The 25,781-nt window shown below is 47.0% G+C and overlaps 3 protein-coding genes across 3 annotated transcripts; all 3 read right to left on the bottom strand.

The window, feature by feature from the left end:
- Positions 1-764: 764 nt before the first annotated feature.
- Positions 765-4,365, bottom strand: LOC119274190. The gene is made up of 4 exons (XM_037554855.1): positions 3,716-4,365; positions 2,100-2,453; positions 1,266-1,634; positions 765-909 (listed from the first exon to the last, which is right to left on the bottom strand). The coding sequence occupies exons 1-4, from the start codon at positions 4,363-4,365 to the stop codon at positions 765-767; spliced, it is 1,518 nt and encodes a 505-aa protein (XP_037410752.1).
- An 8,450-nt stretch (positions 4,366-12,815) lies between these two features.
- On the bottom strand, positions 12,816-14,099 carry LOC119274271 (leucine-rich repeat extensin-like protein 3). The gene has a single exon (XM_037554941.1). It carries the CDS (start codon positions 13,861-13,863, stop codon positions 13,297-13,299), a length of 567 nt encoding a protein of 188 aa, XP_037410838.1. The 5' UTR covers positions 13,864-14,099; the 3' UTR covers positions 12,816-13,296.
- Positions 14,100-15,377: 1,278 nt separating this feature from the next.
- Positions 15,378-16,275, bottom strand: LOC119274269 (myc-associated zinc finger protein-like). The gene has a single exon (XM_037554940.1). The coding sequence runs from the start codon at positions 16,117-16,119 to the stop codon at positions 15,736-15,738; it is 384 nt and encodes a 127-aa protein (XP_037410837.1). The 5' UTR covers positions 16,120-16,275; the 3' UTR covers positions 15,378-15,735.
- Positions 16,276-25,781: the final 9,506 nt, after the last annotated feature.

Raw genomic sequence — 25,781 nt, 5'->3', positions numbered from 1 at the left:
CAAAAAGACACGCTCACGCGCCAGAAGTGATACTACGCCGAACAAATCTATCCACGGCCACTAACCGCATTGTAGGTGGTGGGTGGGCATATATATGTGCATGGCGACGAACGTTCCAATCCGAGGCATGCATCTGCATATACTGCGTCTGCGTGCCGTGACAGGAGCGTGCAGTGGAGAGGAAGGTGAGCAGTGCAAGCCAAGGGCACTTGCAGATGATTGACTGCAGTACACTATGCGTGGGTTCCTTGTCAGGATGAGGCAGACGCTTCTCTTCTATCCCTGCCGTCTGATCTGAACCACCCCGGAGCTAGTGCCGTGCGTGTCCTACACCGGTACACCCCGCCTGGTTTTCCCTCTGTACTCCTCCAAAAGTAACCCAACTGCTTAGTTCTAGGACTGCATTCCAAGGACACACAAGATGGGGGTGAGAAAAACAACACGTGCAAGAGGGAGGACATAAGAAAAACATTTTTTTTTTTGATCAAAGAAAGGCCTTGCCCCTTCCGATTTTCATTACTGAAAACCACCGAGTTCTACAGGCGAGATAAAAACGAAAAAAAGAGAAAGAACAGAAAAGAACACAGCTGCCAACACCACCAGGAATCCCTAGCACCATGAATTCCAACAACCTGAGTACAAATTAACCCCTAAATTCAAACTGCCAAATCATCATTACAGCTAAAGCAAAAGAAGCAAGAAAGGACACAAGGGTTCTGTCATCAGGAGCAACAAACATCAGGTTCACCCTCGCAAGAGAAGCTTCATTCCAGCCTTGCCACATTGATCCTCCATCCCTGCTTAGCAGTGAACACCTCATTTGCTGCCTGTTCTAGCACCCTTGCTCCCAGCTCCAAAGTTTTTCTTGACGACTCCTTTATCTGCAGGACGGACCAGTCAGTCAACCACCTGCATAATAGTTTGACAACATACAAAGGATCATTTATCCTTTTGTTTTCAAAGACAATTACATTCCTGCTTTTCCAAATTGCCCAAAGCAGGGCTGCAATCCCCACCAGAACCATTTTTTCTCCTCTTTATTAAATTTCCTAATCCACCCCCCAAAACAGTCCTTTACATTTGATGGGACAGTTTTAAATCCACACACACATCTGACCAAACCCCATAACAGTGAAGCAGTGGAGCAGGAAAAAAACAAATGGTCAATTGATTCATCTTTCCCACACAACACACATCCTTTCCCACCCTTCCAGCCTTTTCTAAGCAGCACATCCCTAGTTAATATACTTTTTTTATTAACTAACCAAAGAAACACTTTCAGTTTCTCAGGCAACTTTGTTTTCCATAAGTATTTCTGTGGGAAGTTTATCCCAACTGCTATCAATTTCCTATATAAGGACCCCACATAAAACTTATGATCTGCAGTTAGGGTCGAGAGAACTTGGTCCGCCCCTCCCTGCAAATGAATTTCCTCACATCTTTTTTTCAAACAATTCCAAAGCCCTAAAGTTTCCCCATGCAATGTTCTTCTAAATTTGAACCCCCCCCCCCACCCTTTCTGTATAGCCTCTTCCACAGTAATGTTGTGGTCAAAGCATATATCATACAGCCTAGGGTAAGCCTCTTTCAAAGGTTTATCATCCACCCAGGTATCTTCCCAGAACCTAGTATTTCTCCCATCCCCTACTTTTTTCTTAACAAATCTATAGAATATTTCCTTGATCTTCAACAAACTAGCCCAAAATTGGGAATCCCCAGGCTTCTTGCTTACTAAAGCTAAACATCTCCCTTTTCTATATTTTCTATCCAAAACATCCTGCCACAGACCTCTTTCATTTTCCATTTTCCAAAACCATTTTTCTAGGAGCGCAATATTCATAATCTCTAAATTCAGTATCCCTAAACCCCCCATGTCTTTAGGTCGACAGCACTCTTTCCAATTCACCAGGTGGTACTTTTTTACATTCTCATCTTCTTGCCATACCAATCTGGATCTAAAGAAATCAGCTTTCTTTATGATCCCTTTAGGCACAGCATAGAAGGACATCATAAACAAAGGCATGTTAGTCAAGCAAGCTTGCACCAGGGTGATTCTTCCAGCAATAGAACCCAGTAGCTTCCCCTGCCAACATCCACACTTTTTCTCAATTTTATTTGTCACACATTCCCAGTGTGAGTTCCCAACTCTATTATCAGAAACAGGCATCCCCAGGTACCTAATGGGCAAGTCTCCCATCTTACACGTTAGGATATCCTGATAGGTCGATTGTTTTTCTCTAGCTTTGCCAAATAATAGCAATTCACTTTTATGAAAATTTATTTTGAGCCCAGACATCTGCTCAAAAGCCCCAAGTATAAGTTTAAGATTTTTAACACTTTCCACCTCATCCTTGATCAAGAAGATAGTATCATCAACATATTGTAACATATTAACCCCTTTTTCTCCATTTCCATTCAGCACCCCCTTAACCAGATCATGCTCCAGGGCATCACTCATTACACAAGCCAGGGCATCAGCAGCTATGTCAAACAGCAAAGGGGACATAGCATCTCCTTGCCTCAGTCCTTTAAAGGTTTTAAAATACGGGCCAATTTCATCATTTACCCTGATTCCTACATGTCCTCCTCTCATAGTTTCCATCACCCAGTCACACCATTTATCAGGAAATCCTTTCATTTTCAGCATCTGTATCACAAAAGGCCATTTGATTTTATCATAAGCTTTCTCAAAATCCACTTTAAACACCAGGGCATCTTCTTTGTGTTTGTGAAAGGAGTTCAGGGCCTCATGCAGGATCACAATCCCTTCCATAATGTATCTGCCCTTGATAAAGGCAGTTTGGGTTCTGGAAATCACAGGGGCCACACATTTGGCCAATCTATTCATCAGAATTTTAGTAATGATTTTAAAACTGACATTCAACAGGCAAATAGGCCTGAACTTCTGAATTTGTTTAGCATCATTAGTTTTTGGGACAAGAGTAATAATACCATAATTAAGTCTGGCAATATTAATCTCACCTTTTGCAAACCCTTCTACCAAGGATTTCAGATCCCACTTCACCACTTCCCAAAAATCTTGGTAAAAATCAGCAGGGAACCCATCAGGGCCAGGGCTTTTGTTTCTTTTCATCCCAAAGACCACCTGATGGATTTCATTTAGGGAAAAAGGAGCCAAAAGCTCCTCTTTCTCCTGTCCATTAATTTTATTCATCTCCATCTCTTTCAACGAAATACTAGATTCTTCAGGATGTCCAAATAATTCTTTATAGAATTTGGTGATATATTCCATTAAATTCTCATCTCCCTCTATAACCCTTCTTCCTGTTCCAGGGAAACAATCTTGTTTTTCCTTCTCCTCCCATTCACCTTGGCATGATAATATCTAGTATTTCTGTCTCCATCTTTAATCTCTGAATCCTTATATCTCTGCAACCACTTCACCTCTTCTTGCAACATTACTTTTTTCAATTGTGCTCTCAACTTTTTCTGATCATCCCTATCTCTCACACCTAAGCCCATAATCTCAGCTCTCTTATCTAAATCATCCAATTCTTTTAATATTTCCATTTTTATTTTTCTGTACCAAGCATCCATATTTCTGTTCCAGCCTTTTAACTTTTTCCTAAGGTTTCTCAACCTTGATTGCCATCTATCTAACATGTCCCCAAAGTATCTACCATTCCAGGTGTTATACACCAGCTCTCTAAAACCCTCTCTCAGTATCCAAGCATTTTCATATCTAAAAATGTACTTGTGATCACGAGTCTCCCCTGTATCCAGGAACAAGGGGGTATGATCAGATACCTCTCTAGCAAAGGCCTGCAATATGGTAAATGGGTATTTTTCCTCCCAAGCAGGGCACATCAAAACTCTATCCAACTTCTCAAAAGTAGGGTCCTCCTGATTATTAGCCCAGGTGTACTGCCTTCCATTCAAAGGCAGCTCCCTTAACCCTGCTTGCTCAATAATAGCATTAAACATAAAGGACCATTGTTCATTAAGCATAGGCTTGTTTTTCTCCTTCCCATTTCTGATAATGTTAAAATCTCCCCCTACCAAGCAAGGCAGAGGATTATCATGATATAATCTTGCCAATTCAGCTAGGAAGCTAGCTTTCCCTTCCTTCTGGGCATCCCCATACACACTAACCAAATTCCAATGCATTTTGATATTCTTATCAAATACTAACATTCTCAAAAAATACTGTCCTTTTTCAATAATTTCCGCATTAAACATATCTTTATTAACTCCCATCAGAATCCCCCCTGACATGCCTCTGGGTGGGTTCCAACTCCATTGGAAGTTCCTCCCTCCACACAAATTGTGCAATTCATTTTTTGTGAAGTCTTGCTTTATGGTCTCAGAGAGTCCCACAAAGTCTGGCTTCTGATCTACAATCATCTCTCTAACGTACCTTTTTTTGTGATCCTGGCCTATACCCCTTACATTCCAGAAAACCCCCCTCATTTTTCTACTTAATTCTTTTTCTCCTTCGAAGGACCCCAATCCCAACTGACTGCTTCACACAGTCAATTGCTGGTGAGCATTTCTTACTGCTTTTTCTCCCTGAGAACATTCCTCTCAGCTTTTTCATTTGTTGTTCCTCAATGTCCACATCAGAATGTTCATAGTCTGAACAGAGTTCCTCAAGAGTAATATCTCCAGTATTGATATATACTGGGACATCTTTTTTGCAGATCTCATCTTCTTCATTTTCCCCCCTTTCTTTTCCCTTTCCTCTCTTTTAACATTCTGGAAATATATCTCTCTTCTAGCTTTTTCCATCTTGTTAATAATGTCTATATTTTTATCGATCATATCTATTGAACACCCTAAATCAATTCCCACCAAAGAACTAATATGTAGTAAAGAAGCATCAGCAATAACCAGTTCAGAATTCTTACCATAGTTGTCTCTTTCCTCAGCTCTGCTCTTAGCCATATCTTCAATTTTCTTATCTTCCTTCCCTTTGTTCCTAAGACTTCTCTTGATCTCCACCTCTTTTTCCTCCCCTTCTTTGTCTAGAACCTCAATTCCATGTATTTCAGCCATCTTCTCCCCCAAAGTTCCAACAGATTCTTGGCTAGCATTATAATTAGTGGGCTCATTATATTTCCCAGAGTCTGTGTCATCTTCTTTCTATTGAGCCTCTTTCTCATAATCTTCAAGGTCTATATTAGCTAATTCCCTTTCATATTCCTCTCTATTAGCAGCATCTTGTGCCAGCTTCTGTATTTCTTCTAGTTGTTTTTTACTAGTCTCCTGCAACTCTATCTGAATCTTCTCCAACTCTCTGATCCTGTTGTCATTCTTTGCCCACAAAGCATTGCTTCTGATCTTGTCTTCCTCCAAAGCTTTTATTTTACTGAGCATGAATTCACTTTTTTTTGCCATCTTCCTTTTTCCAAAGTCATCTTATTTTGCCATTGCATCATGTTTTCCTCCAATTGGGCTTTCATTTTTTCAATCTTACTGTCAACCTCCTCACTCTGTTTCAGGGATAAGCATCCCAAAGAAACCCCTCTGTGTTCATTATCCTCTAATCTGGTTCTTTTACTGTTGTCAATCTCTTCCTCTCCCACTTCTGAGATATTGTTGCTGTCATTTTTCCTCTTCTCTTCCCTGTACCAACCAATTTCCACCACTTTCTCAGGCTCCACCTCAACTCTGAACATGAGGAGATCAGGTGAAGTAATTTCTAATTGAGTAGGGATTTTCTCCACATCCCTGATTCCACATTTTGCTCTAACCTTCTCCTCATTAATAGTGTCCATATCAATCTCCAGGACAGGCCCCACTGCAGCAGCCACCTCACAAATCCCTAGGAAATGCCTAAAGCAATCTGGCACTTTGGCCAGTCTGACCCAAACAGTATGCATTTTGCCAACAGCCTGATGGTCAAGGGACCAGGGCTAAACTTTGATCACTACCCCTGTTCCCAGCGGATTAAAATCATTAAACTTGGCCAACTCCACCAGCTTTGCCTTGTTGGGGAATCTCATCATATACCCATTTTTTCCAAATTCCCTCACTCTCCATTGCCATCCCCAGTCAAACATCTCTCCCAAGGCCTTCACTAGTTCAGTCTCATTGATCCTCCCTTCTCTTATGATCACTACACCCAAAGGATTGGTATGTTCTGCCACCAGAACATCCTTATAACTCTGCACCAGAAGAACCCCCAATCCTTTAGCTGCATATCCAACATATTTAGGGACTGGTTTAATTTGTTTCAGCAAATTGCACTCCCCAGTAATATGGTTCTCTCTGCCACAAATCAAACAGTGCCCCACCCTGCAATCTTTGGTGGTGTGTCTGGGATCTTTACATTTCCCACACACCTGCTTGCTAAATCTGTCAAAGTTCTTCTTGCTCTCCTCAACACCTTGCTGCCAATTGCCTCTTCCCCCCTGTTTTTTCGCATCTAACCCAGCTCCCTGACCAGTAACCTTATCAGCTTTTTGCTGTCCATCAGGATCTCCATCCTCCTTCCTCTGACTCTCTTTCCCAACCAGGTTACCAATTTGGTTCCCACCTGTCCCAACCATCAGGCTCTTCTCACTGTTCTGCATCCCCTGCACCAGCTGAGAGAGCAGCGAAGTCAAAAGCATCTGCTGCTGTTGTTGATCTGACTGGGAATTCTGGTTATTCCTCTTCTCCTTTTCCAGTAAAGAAACATCCGAATCACCACTAGACATCCTTGTGAGATCTCCCCCTTCATCCTTCTTCCCAGTTTTAGCTTGCCACATCAGATTCTCTCCACTCCTCTCAGATCTGGGTTCCTCCTCCTCTGTATCTCTATCCATTCCATCCACAGGACCAAAACGATAGCCTCCCCTTCCAAAGCCCCCAGATCTCCCTGGAAAGGCATGTCTCCCTTCATTCCATCCTCTCCCTCTCTCAGAATTGTTAAATCTCCCCTCCATATGTCCATTTCCACCCCCTCTGTTGAATCTCTGAGCTCCAAACCCTCTACCATAGTTCCCTGACATAGCTTCTTTTTGTGGCGGCGAGGGGGGGATAGGAGGGAACCCTAGAGAGTGGGGTTTCTTCCCAGTCTTCTCCACCCCCTCTTTATACCCCCCCCCACAGCTTCATCCCTTCGTTGGGTTGGGCTGGGCTCCAATTCGCCAGGCCTCCACCACCGTAGGCCCACCTCCACATCCATAGTCAAATCCCTCCCAATTGAGCCCCCAAAAATCATCAGGGGTCTCAAATTACTTTCCAGATCAGATTCCTCAACCATCACCCTATTTGCATCAAAATAATTTGCAATTGGAGTATTTTGCATCTCAATTTCCCCCAAATCCACATCCTCTTCCCCAAAAAAAGGGATTATGGGATGAACCCTCTCTTTCTCCATGTGTTTTTGCACTATCCCCGCCTCTACACCAGCCACCTGAGTCATATTGTCACCAAAACCTCTATGTTCTGAATTAGGAATCACATTAGAGATCATCACCCTACTATTATTACCTTGAGATTTTGGCTTATTCCTAAATTTGTTTCTACTGCCATGCCCAACTCCCCCAATTACTCCACCATGATCAGCATCATCTACTTTAATTAAAGTAGTAGATGCCAAGTATTTTGAATAAGTATAAGCAGGCGTACCTGAATCGGAAAAGAAGGCCTCCCCCTCCCCCTCCTCCTCAGCGTCCTCGCCGGACAGCAACCAGAAACGGTTGCCCGCCGGCGAGCACCCTACCGGCGGCGGGAGAGAGCGAGGATGCGAGGCGAGCGCCTCGGGAACCGCGGGGACCGGCGAGGGAGTGAGGTTGGGGTCGAAGACCCCCTGGCACGTCGCGGCGGCGCCGCCGCTTCCTCCTCCGTCTCCACGAGCTCCGCGTCTTCCTCGATTTGGATCGGCAGCCATCTGGATCCTGGGGCAGGGATCCCCATCACCACCTCCCGGGGCTGTTCCTGCTGCGCCGGAGGCGGCGCTCTCGGCTAGATCAGACGGTAGCGAAGGGAGCGAAACAGCTTCCACTTCTCCCTCTGCTCGGGGACCAGCGATTCCGCCTCGAGCATCGCCCACAGGATCACCCCCATCGCCGGCTGGCGATCGTAGTTGGGGAAGCATATGAGGATCTCCTCGCCGCGCAGCTTGTCCCGCACCAACTCCGATGCGTCGTTGAGCGACTTCGCCGTCAGAAACCAGCGGTCGATTTCCTTCAGCCGCCCCATCAGGACCTCGTCGCCGTCGGAGAGCGCCCACATCTGCTGCTCCCTCGTCGTCATCGAACCCTAACTGTCGCGGCTGCGGCGAGCGGTGAATTTCACGGGCGAGATTTGGGAGGTGTGGGGGAGAAGAGAGCCGAGGCGTTGGGCTAATAACCCCTCTCACAGCCCCACTCTCGCCATTACTCACCTCGAACCGCACCCCCACCTCGCCCCACCGGTCAGCCGCCGCAATTTCCGCGACGTGGCACGGGAACCCCACCTCCTGGCCCACCCGCCACTCCGCCTCGCGCTCCCAGCTGCATGAGTCCACCACCACCCCCTCGTCGTCGAGGAGCTCCGCCCGACGTCCACGCCGGCGGACGTAGCCCAGGTGAGGAACCGGCACCGCCACACCAAAATCTGGCACGAACACGCAGGGGAGACGTGGCGGAGACGTCGTCATCTCCGGGACGGGTGAGTTGCCATTTCTGCATGATCCATTTCTGTAAGAAAAACATACTACACCATTGGCTGAAAAGGCATTTCGTTTCGTCCCGCCGCTAATCACGCTCGTCAACTTTGCCTGCTCTTTCTTGCAGGGAAGGCCGCTGTAGCTTGGTCCTCGTAGGATCAAGCTACCGTAGTAGCACAGCACGTGCGGGCCGGTTGTCAGAGATAAAGGAGATGAGGATAAGAAGCTTCTCCTCAGACTGCTTACTTGTAGCCTTGTAGGGCTGCCGCAGCTGGGTCGTCAGGGGAGAGATAAGGAGATGAGGATGAGAAGCTCCTCATCTCTGCCTCTGAACCACACATGCGTGGTTTTACCCGGTCGGTGCTGAACCACACTTGACGAAATGAACAAGCCCATTAGTCTCGTTTCAATTCGGGCCACCTTCACCGGTTCTCCGGCCTCTCTCTTGGGCACAAAAAACATCCGATTACGCTCTGCTTCTTGCGATTGTTTCGATCGTCGTCTCTCTCCACCTGCTGAAAGAGCAGAGCAGACTGCAGAGCAGAGCGTCGGATCGTTCCATCGTCCACTCACACGCACGCAAGAACTGAAAGCTGATTGAGAGTGCATGGCGAGAGCAGCGACCTCTCTACTGATTGGGAGTACTATGCTGTACGTACATGGCCAATCTAGCTGGACCGGTGCATGCACGCACCTATATATATATATATATATATATATATATATATATATATATATATATATATATATATATATATATATATATATATATATATATATATATATATATGCTGGGGTGTGGATCACTTGATTGTGTTGTTTGGTGCCTGCCGCTCTCCTCCTACCTCCTCTACACGTTTGGTGGCAGGAAATGAAGCGATGCCCACCTTTGCATGCATGCCAATCTGTTGGCGGCGCCACAGAATGTAGTAGGAGTACCCGTCCTATCCTAAAGGTGGCACGCGCAACAAAAATGCACACCAGCAGCATCTCAAACTGAGCACTTTTTACTCTTTTGCAGAGAAAGAAAGTGAGCAAAAGGTTGCAACATTCTTTGAGTTGACACCTACTCTGCCTGCTCCCGGGCCGTGATTGCATTTCGGCTAGAACAAATCACGACTATAAAAATCCAAAACATAATAATCCAATGGACAAAAGAGCGAGAGTCCCGAATACCTAAAGTTTTCTAACGCGCAAGCATTCAACAAAAGAGGTTCTATACCTAGGGTTTTGGCCCCACGAGCCGCCCGGCCAAACATGCGAGAACATGAGCTCGTTGAACATACTCTCGGCTGAGGGAGAACTCCGGGACCTGGAGCAAAGAACGAAACGAGAGACCCGCTGACGACATGATGAACTTGATTGACACCACCATCATCACCATCCCCGTTAAGACACGAAGGATGATGCCAATCCGCAAGATCGAGAACCAGGGATCGATTCGATTCGCGGGCCATAACACCATAACCTTCCCGGTGCACATACTAATGTGTGATACTCTAAAAGTTTGTACAAAGTTGTGACACTTATTTTGGGTTGGATGGGGTATATATCTTTTTTTAGGTGAAGGGGGGAGTGTATATCTTGATAGATGATAGAGTGGCATGCATTATTGAGCACTCCTTGAAGTGTGGGCCTGCTGTGGGAGAGGGTGAGGCATGACATTCTTTCCTTTCCTCTTCTAAGTACTACCCGTCAAAAACGATGAATTTATATTATGGAACGGAGGGAGTAGTTATTATCTTGTTGGCAGAAAGATCAGTTTGAAAAGCGTCCAACCACACATATGTAGAATTGTTTGCTCCCGGTACATATTCTCGAGGCCAAAAAGACACGTACACGCGCCAAAAGTGATACAAATCCATCCATGGCCACTAACCACGTTACAGAAAGCATTATGTTTTTTGGAACAACAAAAAGGGAGAGCAGCTAGCGCGGCAGAGCAACCAGGGCATGACACGAGGGCTGTACGTACTCCGCTTGATGATTAGTGAAAGAGAGCAAGTACACAACCACGCCAAAGGCGCTAACCAATTATACGCAGAATAAATTAGTCGTTCCACGGTCCAAAAGACTATGCTCCTTCTTTGTGTACAAAGTGCCATGGAGATGCATGACACGGCCGGTACGTAGCTTGACTTTGCTCCGCTGGAACAAAATTATTATTTATCACCACTCCTGTCCGTTTCACCTTTTATTATTAGGCCCTGCCACGTGTGCATGCATGCCTATGTGTCGCTAAAAAAACAAAGAACCAAAATAAAAAAGAGCACGCTAAACCTACCAGTAAAATAAGAACATCTCCGGAGCTCAGTGTGATCATCTCTAAACCTTGCTAGAAGACCCCTGCAACACAAGAATCCGCAGCCAGACCTGAGTAGGTCATCATCTTTAACCACGGCATAAATGGTCGCCACGCTGCTCACCCAATTCTTCGATTTGGAGTCGAAAAGACAAGGACACACATGTGCATCCAATACGCCTGCACCAGCCTTGGCCATCTGTGGCTTCCAGTAGCGCCGCGTGTGCCCCTTCCAGGTGGAAGAGAACTAGCACTAAAGGCACTAGCGCGACACATGCATAGGAGGCCCTCGTCGCCGCCATCGTCGTTAAGACGTGCAGGAACGGCGGATGGCAAGACGCGGGATTGAGAACCGGGGTTTGATTCAATCCGGGGGCCGAAACATCATAGCCTCCCCGGTGCACATAGTAATGTGTGATATATGTTGATACTTCCTCTGTTCCCAAATGTAAGTCTTTTTAGAGATTCCAACAAGAGACTACAGACGGAGCAAAATGAGCGAATCTACACTCTAAAATATGTATATATACATCCGTATGTGATAGGCCATTTGAAATCTCTAAAAAGACAAATATTTATGAACAGAGGGAGTAGATGATAGAGTGGCATTATTGAGCACTCCTTGAAATGTGGGCCTGCCGTGGGAGAGGGTGAGGCGTGACATTCTTTCCTTTTCTTCTCTTCTCATTCTACTAGTTATTATCTTGTAAGCAGAAAGAAACGGGGCATAGAAAAGCGCTCAACCACAACTATGATATGCAGGAGTATTATTTGCTCCCGGTATTCCCCACGCCCGAAAAGCGCGAAAAGTGGTACTAGTACGCAGAACAAATCCATATCCATGGCCACTAGCCACATTACAGAAAGCACTATGTTTATTGGAACAACAAAAAGGGAGAGCAGCTCGCGGCAGAGCAAGCGGAGCATGACACGGTCGAGAGCTAGCTAGCTTGACCGGCTCTACGCCCTCCTCTGCTCGATTAGTCAAAGAGAGTACGTACACAACTACGCAATTATATATGCAGAAGAAATTGGACGTTGCACAGTCCAAAAGACTATGCTTCTTTGTGTAGAAAGTGCCATGGGGGATGCATGGCACGACTTTCCGCCGTTCGGACAGCCTTATTTATCTATCATCACTCCTGTCCGTTTTACCTTTTATTATTCTCAGGCCCTGCCACGTGTGCATGCGTGTCTAGGTGTCACTAGGAAAAAGAACAAAATCCCTACTATGTGCAGCTCACCAATCCAGCGTGGCAGATGGATGAAAGTTATGCAAGCTTCCGTCACTCCGAAGTTCCAATGTTATACTCGTACACTGTACATACCTGCGCACGCATCAATGATTTGCCTTGGGTGCGTACATGATGATGGTGCGTGATCATCCACCAGCCTACGCACGTACGTTTGCACGCCTGGAGCAATTGAAGGCATGGCGGTCGACGGACAGCGACGCCGCAACCACCGATACACACACATATCCATCGACCGCGACCCCTTGGTCTCGGACGTCGACACGTTTGCCACGACGCACGGCGCGCGCGCACACACACACATTTTCGCACCGCCCGGCACATTGCTTTTTCGCCATTGATGGCCTAGTTTGCTCTCCATCGACCGATCGACCTCGTCGGCCACCATAGCTTGTTCGTGGATGGATATGCTATCGCACTTTAGCCGAAGAAAGATCGGATAGCGTGTGTGTGCATGTACCGGCCGGTGCAACGCATGTGCGGATGCTAGCTCAAAGTGTTAACGACGGCTAGTTAGTTAATGTACCTAACACAGAGGTTACTTAGGTTGCACACATTGATCGGGATAGCAAAAGCAACAATTCATCAGTCAGCACCATGGTGCATGAGTTGGTGATCATGGAAACATAGATACCAAGAAGATGAGACATGGAACATGGAGTAGAATTCAAGTAGTGTGAGTAATCAGAGACATATATATTATGTATCAGTATCACATAGCCTGATCGATGAACATTCACCCTTTTCCTTCCTTCCTATGATTGACTGACCAAAGTGAAAAACAACGAGACCCAACGTACGTACATGACAAGAACGGTTCATCTGCCGACCCGATGTACGACATGAACATGAGCACAACACGAATGAAAAACTCAAAAAAATTATTAACACGGAGATGGATCGACCTGCTTCTTCCCCTAACCTTACTTATTATCAACACGGAATCAACGGAATTCATCAATTAAAACGTACGTACGCCATGCATGCGCGCGCTTCAAGGTTACCATGCTCACCACGGCGGCTCAACGTCCGGCTCCATGGATCGACCGGTCGAATGGTGCAGCTGCTAGCCCCATGCCTTCCGGCGACGCGCGCGCACGTGTGCCTTGGCATGGCGCGATCGGTGCGTCGGTCGGTGGCGATCACAAGGCCAGGGCGCCGGCGACGGCCACGGCAGCGATCGCGGCCGCGCGCCACGCCGCGGAGAGGCCCGGTGCGGCGTTGGGCCGGAACCCGGGGTCCTGCGGGTAGAGCGGGCCGGGCGGGGTGAGGTAGGACGGCATGTTGGGCGGCGTGAACCACCCGGACGGCGTCGGGTTGTACCCGTCCCCGCCGGACGGGGTCGGGTTGTACCCGCCGGAGGGGGTCGCCGGGGTGTACCCGCCGGAGGGCGTGGACGGCGTCGGGGTGTAGGGCGCGGGCGTGTACCCCTCGGTGGGGGGCGGCGGGCAGTCGGCCGTGGGCGTGGGCGGCGGGTAGACGGCCTCGGGCGGCGGCGGCGAGTAGACGGGCGCCGGCGGCGGGTAGTAGACGGGCGGGGGCAGCGCCGGCTCCGGCGGCGGCGGGCTGGAGTAGGTGCACGGGATGCCGCACGGGTTCCCGCACCCGCCCGTGCACTTCTCGCCGCTGTCGTCCGCCGCCGCCACGGCCACCGCGAGGAGCGCCGCCACGAGCAGCAGCCCGCTCCGCTGCGCCGTCCACCTCGCCATGGCACCAAAAGCAAGAAAAGCTCGCGCCTTTCTGTGCTCTCTAGCTGCGCGACTCTCTAGCTTCTTCTTCCTTCTCCTCCTCTCCTTTTTTTTTTTCAGTGCTCGGCTCGGGGTTCGCTTCTATCTCGGTGGGGAATTTGTGTGGGTTATAATGGTCGGCCTCCCTCTCCTTGGGTGCTTTAGCGGTTGGGCTTTGTGGAGTGGAGTGGTGCGGTGGAGGCCGGTCGTCGTCGTCGCCTCGTCTCCTTTTCTTTTCATCTTCTTCCGCTGAGTGTGTGTGGGTGTATTCTAGCAGGGAGCTACCTAAGCGGCAGAATATTTTTCTGGTGGCCAAGCTAAGCATGCTGCATTATACGTACAACTTTGGACTAATCATATCGTGGATGGACCAATGTTTGTGTCCTTGCAAAAAAGGTGACGTGATTCAAACGGCTCCAACTTCTTATGCTCTGCATGATTATCTCAGTCGAGTCGATCCTACCATACAGCCCTAGCACCACCACCACCACCACTGGAAAGAAAGAGCACACATCTTTCTCTGCACCTTTTATTTTCTAGTCGACCGCTGACAGTGACCGGAATGTTTTTCATTTCTTGGTGCATCTATCAGCAGAATTTGTTATTCTTCTTGGAATCGAGACTGGGAACTGTGAGATACTACTGTACTTGCTACGTGGCGCCTCTAGCTAGTTCATGGTGCAGAGTTAACTTAATCAAAGGTCATGTCGGCAATTAGTGGGTGTTGAGGACGTTGTCGTCTTCATCTTCCGCCCTTGTTTTTCCGTCGGTGATGACAGCGAGAGATTTGGTCGAGGCCTTGACGCGTCAGTGGGCGACGCCTCCGCTCTGAAAACGTACGCTCCCTACGGGTGATGAGTAACCCCCTACCAAATGGCAGTTTCTTAACGAGTACATTGCTTCTGCTCCCTTTTACAGAGGATTATTGTGCAGCAATTGGTCGAGGCCTGACGCTGAATATTTATTTATTCCTCGGTAGTAATCACCTTCATCTTCTGCCGGTTTGCTCCTCGGTGATGGTGAGAGAATCGGTTGAGGCCTTGACGCTTCAGTGATGACGCGGTAGACCCGTCCGGTTACCATCTTCATCTTCTGCCGGGTAATTCCTTGGTGATGGCGAGAGATTTGGTTGAGGCCTTGACGCTTCGGTGATGACGCCGGCCAAACGGAAAGGTTTCTTTCTTTCTTTCTTGATGGGGCACCTAATTTGCTTTGATGGGGTACTGTTTCGTAGTGCTCCTATTCATTTCTAGCTGCATTGATTCATTCATGTTTCTTCTGAAACTGAAGCAGTAGTGCGATCTGATTCACAGGCAGTTAGTACTAGTAACCGTAGGTTCAGTATTGAATTTCTTATTCTTCAGTTACTTTTGTTTTTGTTAAGACCCCAAGAACTGACCAAGCATGGGCTTGTGCTCTGAAAGACTGTTTGGCCATTGACATGTCTGACAGTGCTACAAGATGATAGTACTAGTGTCCAACAGTGCTGCCAAGAGTTAATAATAATATTCTCAAGAAAGAATATATGCATGTTCCAGACCATGCATCATCTCAACATCTCGTAAAGCTCCAATCATACATACACAGACCCAAATGCCAGTACTACTCTATGCGTATTATATCAGATCTGGCAGAGCCCCAGCATTTCAGTTGCAATGAAAAAGTTGCTAATTCTCACAAGAACAGGATGAAAAGGAAGGATGAACCCGAATTTCAGATTGTTCGTCCATGGCCTACATATATGAACTGAATTGAAGACCTAGATTACATATTTTTATAAGTTCAGCATCTTCTGACCACCCTGCAGCCTGAACTCAATCTACTGATCTACAGGAGGGGGCGAGCCAGAGAGGGTCACTGCTGCAGGAGCAGCAGCAAAGCAGAGCACACGGCGGCCACCGCCAGCCACGCCGCCGGATTCCTAGTGGGGCTCGCCGCAGCTGCCGCGAGGAAGCCCGCGTCCTGGGGGAACCCCGACCCCGACCTCGGCGACGCCGGCGGCTGCTGCTCCCACGGGAAGGGCCCCACCGCCGGCGGCCGCTGCGGGCAGAAGGGGAACTGCGTGGGCGACGTCGTCGGCGGCGTCGTCCCAGGGACGGGGCAGGGCGGCACGCACCGCGGGCCCGTGCACAGGCACACCGTGCCGTTGCCGCCGTCCGCCAGCGCGCCGGCGGCCGACAGGAACAGCCACAGCCACGCGGCCGCGGAGAGCAGGACCGCCGGCCGCGGACACGGCATCTTCAGCCGATCGGTCGCCGCTTCTTCTTGGGAATCTTGTTTTTCGGTGGGCGCCGCTGAGGTGGGTGGGGCGGGTGAGGCGAGGCCGCGCCGCTGTAGCGATGAGTTAGTGGACTGCGGCTGGAGGCGGGCGTGTCCCTACCCCGGCACGCCGGATTGGTTAAGTAGCGGGGGAGATAGAGACGTGACGTCCCATCCATGGCTACGGTGAAACCACGGCGACCGGATCCGGATTACGGTGGTGACATGGCCGTCACCGGCTGATTTTGGGCTCATCTGCGTTTCTAATTCAGCTGCGGTGAGGTTGAGGCGTTGCGATCGGGGCGGGCGTCGGTGGCGCGCGCGTCACGCTGCGAGCGAGCAACGGTACGAAAGGTGAAAGACGAGACCTTTGGGGGGCTAGCTAGTGGTGAGTGGTGACAAGTAGGACGGTGACATCCATCCATGGGAATGGAAGGTGCAAGTTACCACAGCATCTCTTTCAGCGAGGTCAAGAATTCATAGTGTTGAAAGAGAAGGAAAAGTTGGCGCGAGTCAACGGGAGGAGCGTTTGCTTCACTGAACTGAACTTGTGGCTCAAGCGTGCTGGAGACGTGAGTTAGTTAATTACCGGCTACCAAACGTGAGTAGTACGTTATATCTTGAGTTGATGAAGTGAGAAAACGAAAGCAGCTACTATAGCGTGTCGTAGTACCATGTTCAGTCAGTTGATGTCAGTATACATCGACGGACGGATGGATCACTTGACTCCTACCTGCCTGCCTGAAACAAAATTGCTTTACACACGACGGTTAGTGCACGACGCTTGCACGATTCTCCCTCCCCAACAGGGCTCCTCCACGCACGGTAGCTGCTGGTGCTTTTTTTAATTGAGAATCGGTCGCTGCTGGTGCTGCCACGTATGAATCGTTCATGCATCGGCCGTGCAGGCATCGTCTGTCTAGCAACGCTCGCCTGAAATCATGCATGCATGCGGCTTGCTTACTTACTGTATGTAAGGAGTTTTGGAGCTGGCGTTTTGCAAGATGGATGGTACTCCGCTGCGGTGGAGAGATCAGGACAGGATGGGGACTGCGCACCAAATCAGACGACTGTTTTGGCTTCATCCTGATTTTGGAGGCTAGGAGTAGGAAATAGAGCCAAGCGGGCAGCAACAACAACCTCCTCCACTCCACTGGAAAGCTGCAAGCATTTGTGGTGTGGTCATTCCTTCCTTCCTTGCTCTCCACTCTACATCATACACTACACATACATACATCCATACAAGCACTTGCCGGCTTTTGGTTTTAACTGCACATCACAGGTTGTTGTTCTCATGTGACCATCGGTTTACAGATTTATCATGTACTACGTCAGACCGGTCTGATCCTGTTCTCAACTTCTTGTGCCACACCGAAGCCTCGCTCATGCACCACACCCTTTGACGCTTCGGAGGAGCTTCTCTTTTCCAGATGAAGCCTACGTTCCTACTTCTTATGGTGGTGGTTGTCGGTTCTGGCGTCGCGTCGCCAAAAGAAGACATGGGACTTCTTGTCTAAACATTCCACAAGACGACTACATCAACATGCAGGGAAATTTCTAGTATATCCTTCTTTTTTGTGAGAACTCAGGGACTACCGAGTAAACTTATTTTAAACAAAACAAAACAAAATATTTTTCATTTTTATTAGTTACTCCCTCCGTCCCAGTTTACAAGTCCTGCGCGTATACTTAGATTGCCAACTTTATCAACCTAATATAAACTATATAACACAAAATTATACCGTTTGAAAATAGAACACATGAAATTTGTATTGGTATATTTTTTGTAATATTTGACTTGTATTAGATTGGTCAAATTGATGATCTAGGAATACGCGCACGCCTTGTGAACTGAGAGAGAGGAAGTAAATATAAGTGAGTTGCCCAGTTAATTACTAGAAAACTGTCTGGTCACACAACAAATACATCACAATGACCGACGGGAAGAAAACATCATCCTTAAACAGGTCACAATTGCACATTGGTGTCACCATCATCACTTTTCACCAAGCAAGCGACTGCAACTAATGCCAAACCCCGGTAGACAAAGTCAACGCAATAATGAGCCCATGAAATACGATGCCTAATGAGCCACACGAAAAACGATGCCAACAAAACAGCCACACGTGTCGACGACAGTGCAGCTCAGATTCTGATGGCAAGATGCTAAGGAGGAATGCGCGAGGCTGGCACCATGGAGTGGATCAGCTCGCAGCCTAGATCATCGCCACCCGTACCCGCCACCACAACTCCGACTTCACAAGAACAAACAGCCAAGCCAATCTTAGCCCATGTATTGTGTGGTATTATGCTTTTGCCTGTTTTTGTTGGAGAACGTAGCAGAAATTCAAAATTTTCCTACGTGTCACCAAGATCTATCTATGGAGAAACCAGCAACGAGGGGAAGGAGAGTGCATCTACATACCCTTGTAGATCGCTAAGCGGAAGCGTTCAAGAGAATGGGGTTGAAGGAGTCGTACTCGTCGTGATCCAAATCACCGGAGATCCTAGTGCCGAATGGACGGCACCTCCACGTTCAACACACGTACAGCCCGGTGACGTCTTCCATGCCTTGATCCAGCAAGGAGAGAGGGAGAGGTTGAGGAAGACTCCGTCCAGCAGCAGCAGAACGGCGTGGTGGTGGTGGAGGAGCGTGGCAATCCTGCAGGGCTTCGCCAAGCACCGCGGGAGAGGAGAAGTACTTGGGAGAGGGGGAGGGCTGCGCCAAAACTTGTGGTGCGGCTGCCCTCCCACCCCTCCACTATTTATAGGTGGGGGAGGGGGGGAAGAGGGGGCCGGCCCCCCTAGATCCCATCTAGGGTTGGGGGCGGCGGCCAAGGGGGGAGGAGTGCCTCCCAAGTCAAGTGGAGGCCTCCCCCTTTAGGGTTTTCCCCTCCCATGCGCATGGGCCTTGGGGGGGCTGGTGCCCCTGGCCCATTAAGGCTAGGGCGCCCCCCTACAGCCCATGCTACTGTATTGGACGTGGTGGAACAATTTCCGGACCTCCGGACCCCTCCGGAATCCTCCGGAACCTTCTGGAAGCTTCCCGGTACAATACCGAAAAAAACCCGAACTTTTTCCGGAACCCGAACAACAACTTTCCATATATAGATCTTTACCTACGGACCATTCCGGAACTCCTCGTGACGTCCGGGATCTCATCCGGGACTCCGAACAACATTCGGTAACCACATACAAACTTCCTTTATAACCCTAGCGTCATCGAACCTTAAGTGTGTAGACCCTACGGGTTCGGGAACCATGCAGACATGATCGAGACAACTCTCCGGCCAATAACCAACATCGGGATCTGGATACCCATGTTGGCTCCCACATGTTCCACGATGATCTCATCGGATGAACCACGATGTCAAGGACTCAATCAATCCCGTATACAATTCCCTTTGTCTAGCGGTATTGTACTTGCCCGAGATTCGATCATCGGTATACCGATACCTTGTTCAATCTCGTTACCGGCAAGTCTCTTTACTCGTTCTGTAACACATCATCCCGTGATCAACCCCTTGGTCACATTGTGCACATTATGATGATGTCCTACCAAGTGGGCCCAGAGATACCTCTCCGTTTGTGCCAACCCAACAGACACTTTCGAAGATACCTGTAGTGCACCTTTATAGCCACCCAGTTACGTTGTGACGTTTGGTACACCCAAAGCATTCCTACGGTATCCGGGAGTTGCACAATCTCATGGTCTAAGGAAAAGATACTTGACATTAGAAAAGCTTTAGCATACGAACTACGATCTTTGTGCTAGGCTTAGGATTGGGTCTTGTCCATCACATCATTCTCCTAATGATGTGATCCCGTTATCAATGACATCCAATGTCCATGGTCAGGAAACCGTAACCATCTATTGATCAACGTGCTAGTCAATCAGAGGCTTACTAGGGACATGGTGTTGTCTATGTATCCACACATGTATCTGAGTTTCCTATCAATACAATTATAGCATGGATAATAAACGATTATCATGAACAAGGAAATATAATAATAACTAATTTATTATTGCCTCTAGGGCATATTTCCAACAGTCTCCCACTTGCACTAGAGTCAATAATCTAGTTCACATCGCCATGTGATTAACACTCACAAGTCACATCGCCATGTGACCAACATCCAAAGAGTTTACTAGTGTCATTAAACCAGTTCACATCATCATGTGATTAAGACTCAATGAGTTCTGGGGTTTGATCATGTTTTGCTTGAGAGAGGTTTTAGTCAACGGGTCTGCAGCATTCAGATCCGTATGTACTTTGCAAATCTCTAGGTCATATTGTAAACGCTGCTACCACTCTCCACTTGGAGCTATTCCAAATGGTTGCTCCACTATACGTATCCGGTTTGCTACTCAGAGTCATTCGGATAGGTGTTAAAGCTTGCATCGACGTAACCCTTTACGCCGAACTCTTTATCACCTCCATAATCGAGAAACATGTCCTTATTTACTCCAACGACAATTTTGACCGCTGTCCAATGATCCATTCCTGGATCATTCTTGTACCCCTTGACTGACTCATGGCAAGGCACACTTCTGGTGCAGTACACAACATAGCATACGATAGAGCCTATGTCTCAAGCATAGGGGACGACCTTCATCCTTTCTCTCTTTTCTGCTGTGGTCGAGCTTTAAGTCTTAACTTCATACCTTACATCTCAGGCAAGAACACCTTCTATGACTGATCCATCTTGAACACCTTCAAGATCATGTCAAGGTATATGCTCATTTGAAAGTACCATTAAGCATTTTTGATCTATCCTCATAGATCTTGATGCTCAATGTTCAAGTAGCTTAATCCAGGTTTTCTATTGAAAAACATCTTTTCAAATAACCCTATATGCTTTTCCAGAAATTCTACATCATTTCTGATCATCAATATGTCAACAACATATACCCATCAGAAATTCTATAGTGCTCCCACTCACTTCTTTGTTAATACACGTTTCTCATAAACTTTGTATAAACCCAAAATCTTTGATCATCTCATCAAAGCGTACATTCCAACTCCGAGATGCTTACTCTAGTCCTTAGAAGGATCGCTGGAGCTAGCATAGCTTTAGCATCCTTAGAATTGACAAAACCTTTCTGATTGTATCACATACAACCTTTCCTTACGAAAAATGGTAAGGAAACTCGTTTTGACATCCATCTGCCAGATTTCATAAATGCAGCTAATGCTAACATGATTCCGACGGACTTAAGCATCGCTACGGATGAGAAAATCTCATCGTAGTCAACTCCTTGAACTTGTGAAAAACTCTTCGCCACAAGTCGAGCTTCATAGATGGTGACATTACCATCCACGTCCATCTTCTTCTTAAAGATCCATTTATCTCAATGGCTTGCCGATCATTGTGCAAGTCCACCAAAGTCCATGCTTTGTTCTAATACATGGATCCTTTCTCGGATATCATGGCTTCTAACCATTTGTCGGAATTTGGGCCCACCATTGCTTCTCCATAGCTCGTAGGTTCATTGTTGTCTAGCAACATGACCTTCAAGACAGGGTCACCGTACCACTCCGAAGAAGTACGCGTCCTTGTCGTCCTACGAGGTTCGGCAGTGACTTGATCTGAAGCTTCATGATCACTATCATAAGCTTCCACTTCAATTGGTGTAGGTGCCATAGGAACAACTTCCTGTGCCCTGCTACACACTAGTTGTAGTGACGGTTCAATAACCATATCAAGTCTCCACCATCCTCCCACTCAACTTTTCGAGACAAACTTTTCCTCGAGAAAGGACCCGATTCAAGAAACAATCCCTATTGCTTTCCGATCTGAATTAGGAGGTATACCCAACTGTTTTGGGGTGTCCTATGAAGATGCATTTTATCCCCTTTGGGTTCGAGCTTATCAACCTGAAACTTTTTCACGTAAGTGTCGCAGCCCCAAACTTTTAAGGAACGACAGCTTAGGTTTCTCCAAACCATAGTTCAAACGGTGTCGTCTCAACGGAAATACGTGGTGCCCTATTAAAGTGAGTGCGGTTGTCTCTAATGCCTAACCCATGAACGATAGTGGTAATTCGATAAGAGACATTATGGTACGAACCATATCCAATAGGGTGCAACTATGATGTTCGGACACACCATCACACTATGGTGTTCCAGGCGGTATTAATTGTGAAACAATTTCCACAATGTCTTAATTGTGTGCCAAAGCTTGTAACTCAGATACTCATCTCTATGATCATATCATAGATATTTTATCCTCTTGTCACGATGATCTTCAACTTCACTCTGAAATTACTTGAACCATTCAATAATTCAGACTTGTGTTTCATCAAGTAAATATACTCAGTATCTACTCAAATCATCCATGAAGTAAGAACATAACGATATTCACTGCATGCCTCAGCACTCATTGGACTGCACACATCAAAATGTGTTGCTTCCAACAAGTTGCTATCTTGTTCCATTTTACTGAAACCGAGGCTTTTCAGTCATCTTGCCTATGTGGTATGATTTGCATATCTCAAGTGATTCAAAATCAAGTGAGTCCAAACGATCCATCTGCATGGAGTTTCTTCATGCGTATACACCAATAGACATGGTTCGCATGTCTCAAACTTTTCAAAAACGAGTGAGTCCAAAGATCCATCAACATGGAGCTTCTTCATGCATTTTATACCAATATGACTTACATGGCAGTGCCACAAGTAAGTGGTACTATCATTACTATCTTATATCTTTTGGCATGAAAATGTGTATCACTACGATCGAGATTCAATAAACCATTCCTTTAGGTGCAAGACCATTGAAGGTGTTATTCAAATAAATAGAGTAACCATTATTCTCCTTAAATGAATAACCGTATTGCGATAGACATAATCCAATCATGTCTATGCTCAACCAAACACCAAATGACAATTATTCAGGTTTAATACTAATCTTGATGGTAGAGGGAGCGTGCGATGTTTGATCACATCAAACTTGGAAACACTTCCAACACATATCGTCAGCTCACCTTTAGCTAGTCTCCGTTTATTCCGTAGCTCTTTTATTTCGAGTTACTAACACTTAGCAACCGAACCGGTATCTTAATACCCTGGTGCTACTAGGAGTACTAGTAAAGTACACATTAACATAATGTATATCCAATATACTTCTATCGACCTTGCCAGCCTTCTCATCTACCAAGTATCTAGGGTAATGCTGCTCCAGTGGTTGTTCCCCTTATTACAGAAGCACTTAGTCTCGGGTTTGTCTTCAACCTTGGGTTTTTTCACTAGAGCAGCAACTGATTTGCCGTTTCATGAAGTATCCCTTCTTTCCCTTGCCCTTCTTGAAACTAGTGGTTTCACCAACCATCAACAATTGATGCTCCTTCTTGATTTCTACTTTCGCGCTGTCAAACATCGCGAATACCTCAAGGATCATCATATCTATCCCTGATATGTTATAGTTCATCACGAAGCTCTAGCAGCTTGGTGGCAATGACTCTGAAAAAACATCACTATCTCATCTGGAAGATCAACTCCCACTCGATTCAAGTGATTGTTGCACTCAGACAATTTGAGCACAAGCTCAACGATTGAGCTTTTCTCCCTTAGCTTGCCGGCTAAGAAAATCGTCGGAGGTCTTATACCTCTTGACGTGGGCACGAGCCTGAAATCCCAATTTCATCCTTCGAAACATCTCATATGTTCCGTGACGTTTTGAAAACGTCTTTGGTGCCTCTACTCTAAACCGTTTAATTGAACTATCATGTAGTTATCAAAACGTGTATGTCCGATGTTCGCAACATCCACAAACGACGTTTGGGGTTCAGCACACTGAGCGGTGCATTAAGGACATAAACTTTCTATTGTCCGCATAATCGCTACTGTCAACTTTCAACTATATTTTCTCTAGGAACATATCTAAACAGTGGAACTAAAGCGCGAGCTTACGACATAATTTACAAAGATCTTTTGACTATGTTCAGGATAATTAAGTTCATCTTATGAACTCCCACTCAGATAGACATCCCTCTAGTCATCTAAGTGATTACATCATCCGAGTCAACTAGTCCGTGTCCGATCATCACGTGAGACGGACTAGTCATCATCGGTGAACATCTTCATGTTGATCGTATCTACTATATGACTCATGCTCGACCTTTCGGTCTCTTGTGTTCTGAGGCCATGTCTGTACATGCTAGGCTCGTCAAGTCAACCTAAGTGTTTCGCGTGTGTAAATCTGTCTTACACCCATTGTATGTGAACGTAAGAATCCATCACACCCAATCATCACGTGGTGCTTAGAAACGACGAACTTTCGCAACGGTGCACAGTTAGGAGGAACACTTTCTTGAAATTTTAATGAGGGATCATCTTATTTACTACCGTCGTTCTAAGCAAATAAGATGCATAAACATGATAAACATCACATGCAATCAAATAGTGACATGATATGGCCAATATCATTTTGCTCCTTTTGATCTCCATCTTCGGGGCTCCATGATTATCATCGTCACCGGCATGACACCATGATCTCCATCATCATGATCTCCATCATCGTGTCTTCATGAAGTTGTCTCGCCAACTATTACTTCTACTACTATGGCTACCGGTTAGCAATAAAGTAAAGTAATTACATGGCGTTGTTCAATGACATGCAGTTCATACAATAAATAAAGACAACTCCTATGGCTCCTGCCGGTTGTCATACTCATCTACATGCAAGTCGTTATTCCTATTACAAGAACATGATCAATCTCATACATCACATATATTCATCACATTCTTCTTGGCCATATCACATCACATAGCATACCCTACAAAAACAAGTTAGACGTCCTCTAATTGTTGTTTGCATGTTTTACGTGGCTGCTATGGGTTTCTAGCAAGAACGTTTCTTACCTACGCAAAACCACAACGTGATATGCCAATTGCTATTTACCCTTCATAAGGACCCTTTTCATCGAATCCGTTCCGACTAAAGTGGGAGAGACTGGCACCCGCTAGCCACCTTATGCACCAAGTGCATGTCAGTCGGTGGAACCTGTCTCACGTAAGAGTACGTGTAAGGTCGGTCCGGGCCGCTTCATCCCACAATACCATTGAAACAAGATTGGACTAGTAACGGTAAGCATATTGAACAAAATCAACGCCCACAACTACTTTGTGTTCTACTCGTGCAAAGAATCTACGCAATAGACCTAGCTCATGATGCCACTGTTGGGGAACGTAGCAGAAATTCAAAATTTTCCTACGTGTCACCAAGATCTATCTATGGAGAAACCAGCAACGAGGGGAAGGAGAGTGCATCTACATACCCTTGTAGATCGCTAAGCGGAAGCGTTCAAGAGAATGGGGTTGAAGGAGTCGTACTCGTCGTGATCCAAATCACCGGAGATCCTAGTGCCGAATGGACGGCACCTCCGCGTTCAACACACGTACAGCCCGGTGACGTCTCCCATGCCTTGATCCAGCAAGGAGAGAGGGAGAGGTTGAGGAAGACTCCGTCCAGCAGCAGCAGAACGGCGTGGTGGTGGTGGAGGAGCGTGGCAATCCTGCAGGGCTTCGCCAAGCACCGCGGGAGAGGAGAAGTACTTGGGAGAGGGGGAGGGCTGCGCCAAAACTTGTGGTGCGGCTGCCCTCCCACCCCTCCACTATTTATAGGTGGGGGAGGGGGGGA

Source organism: Triticum dicoccoides, chromosome 3B (assembly GCF_002162155.2).
Source record: "Triticum dicoccoides isolate Atlit2015 ecotype Zavitan chromosome 3B, WEW_v2.0, whole genome shotgun sequence".
Classification (NCBI taxonomy): Eukaryota; Viridiplantae; Streptophyta; class Magnoliopsida; order Poales; family Poaceae; genus Triticum; species Triticum dicoccoides.
The sequence above is the reverse complement of the archived record's forward strand: the minus strand, read 5'-3'. Positions and strand labels throughout refer to the sequence as shown.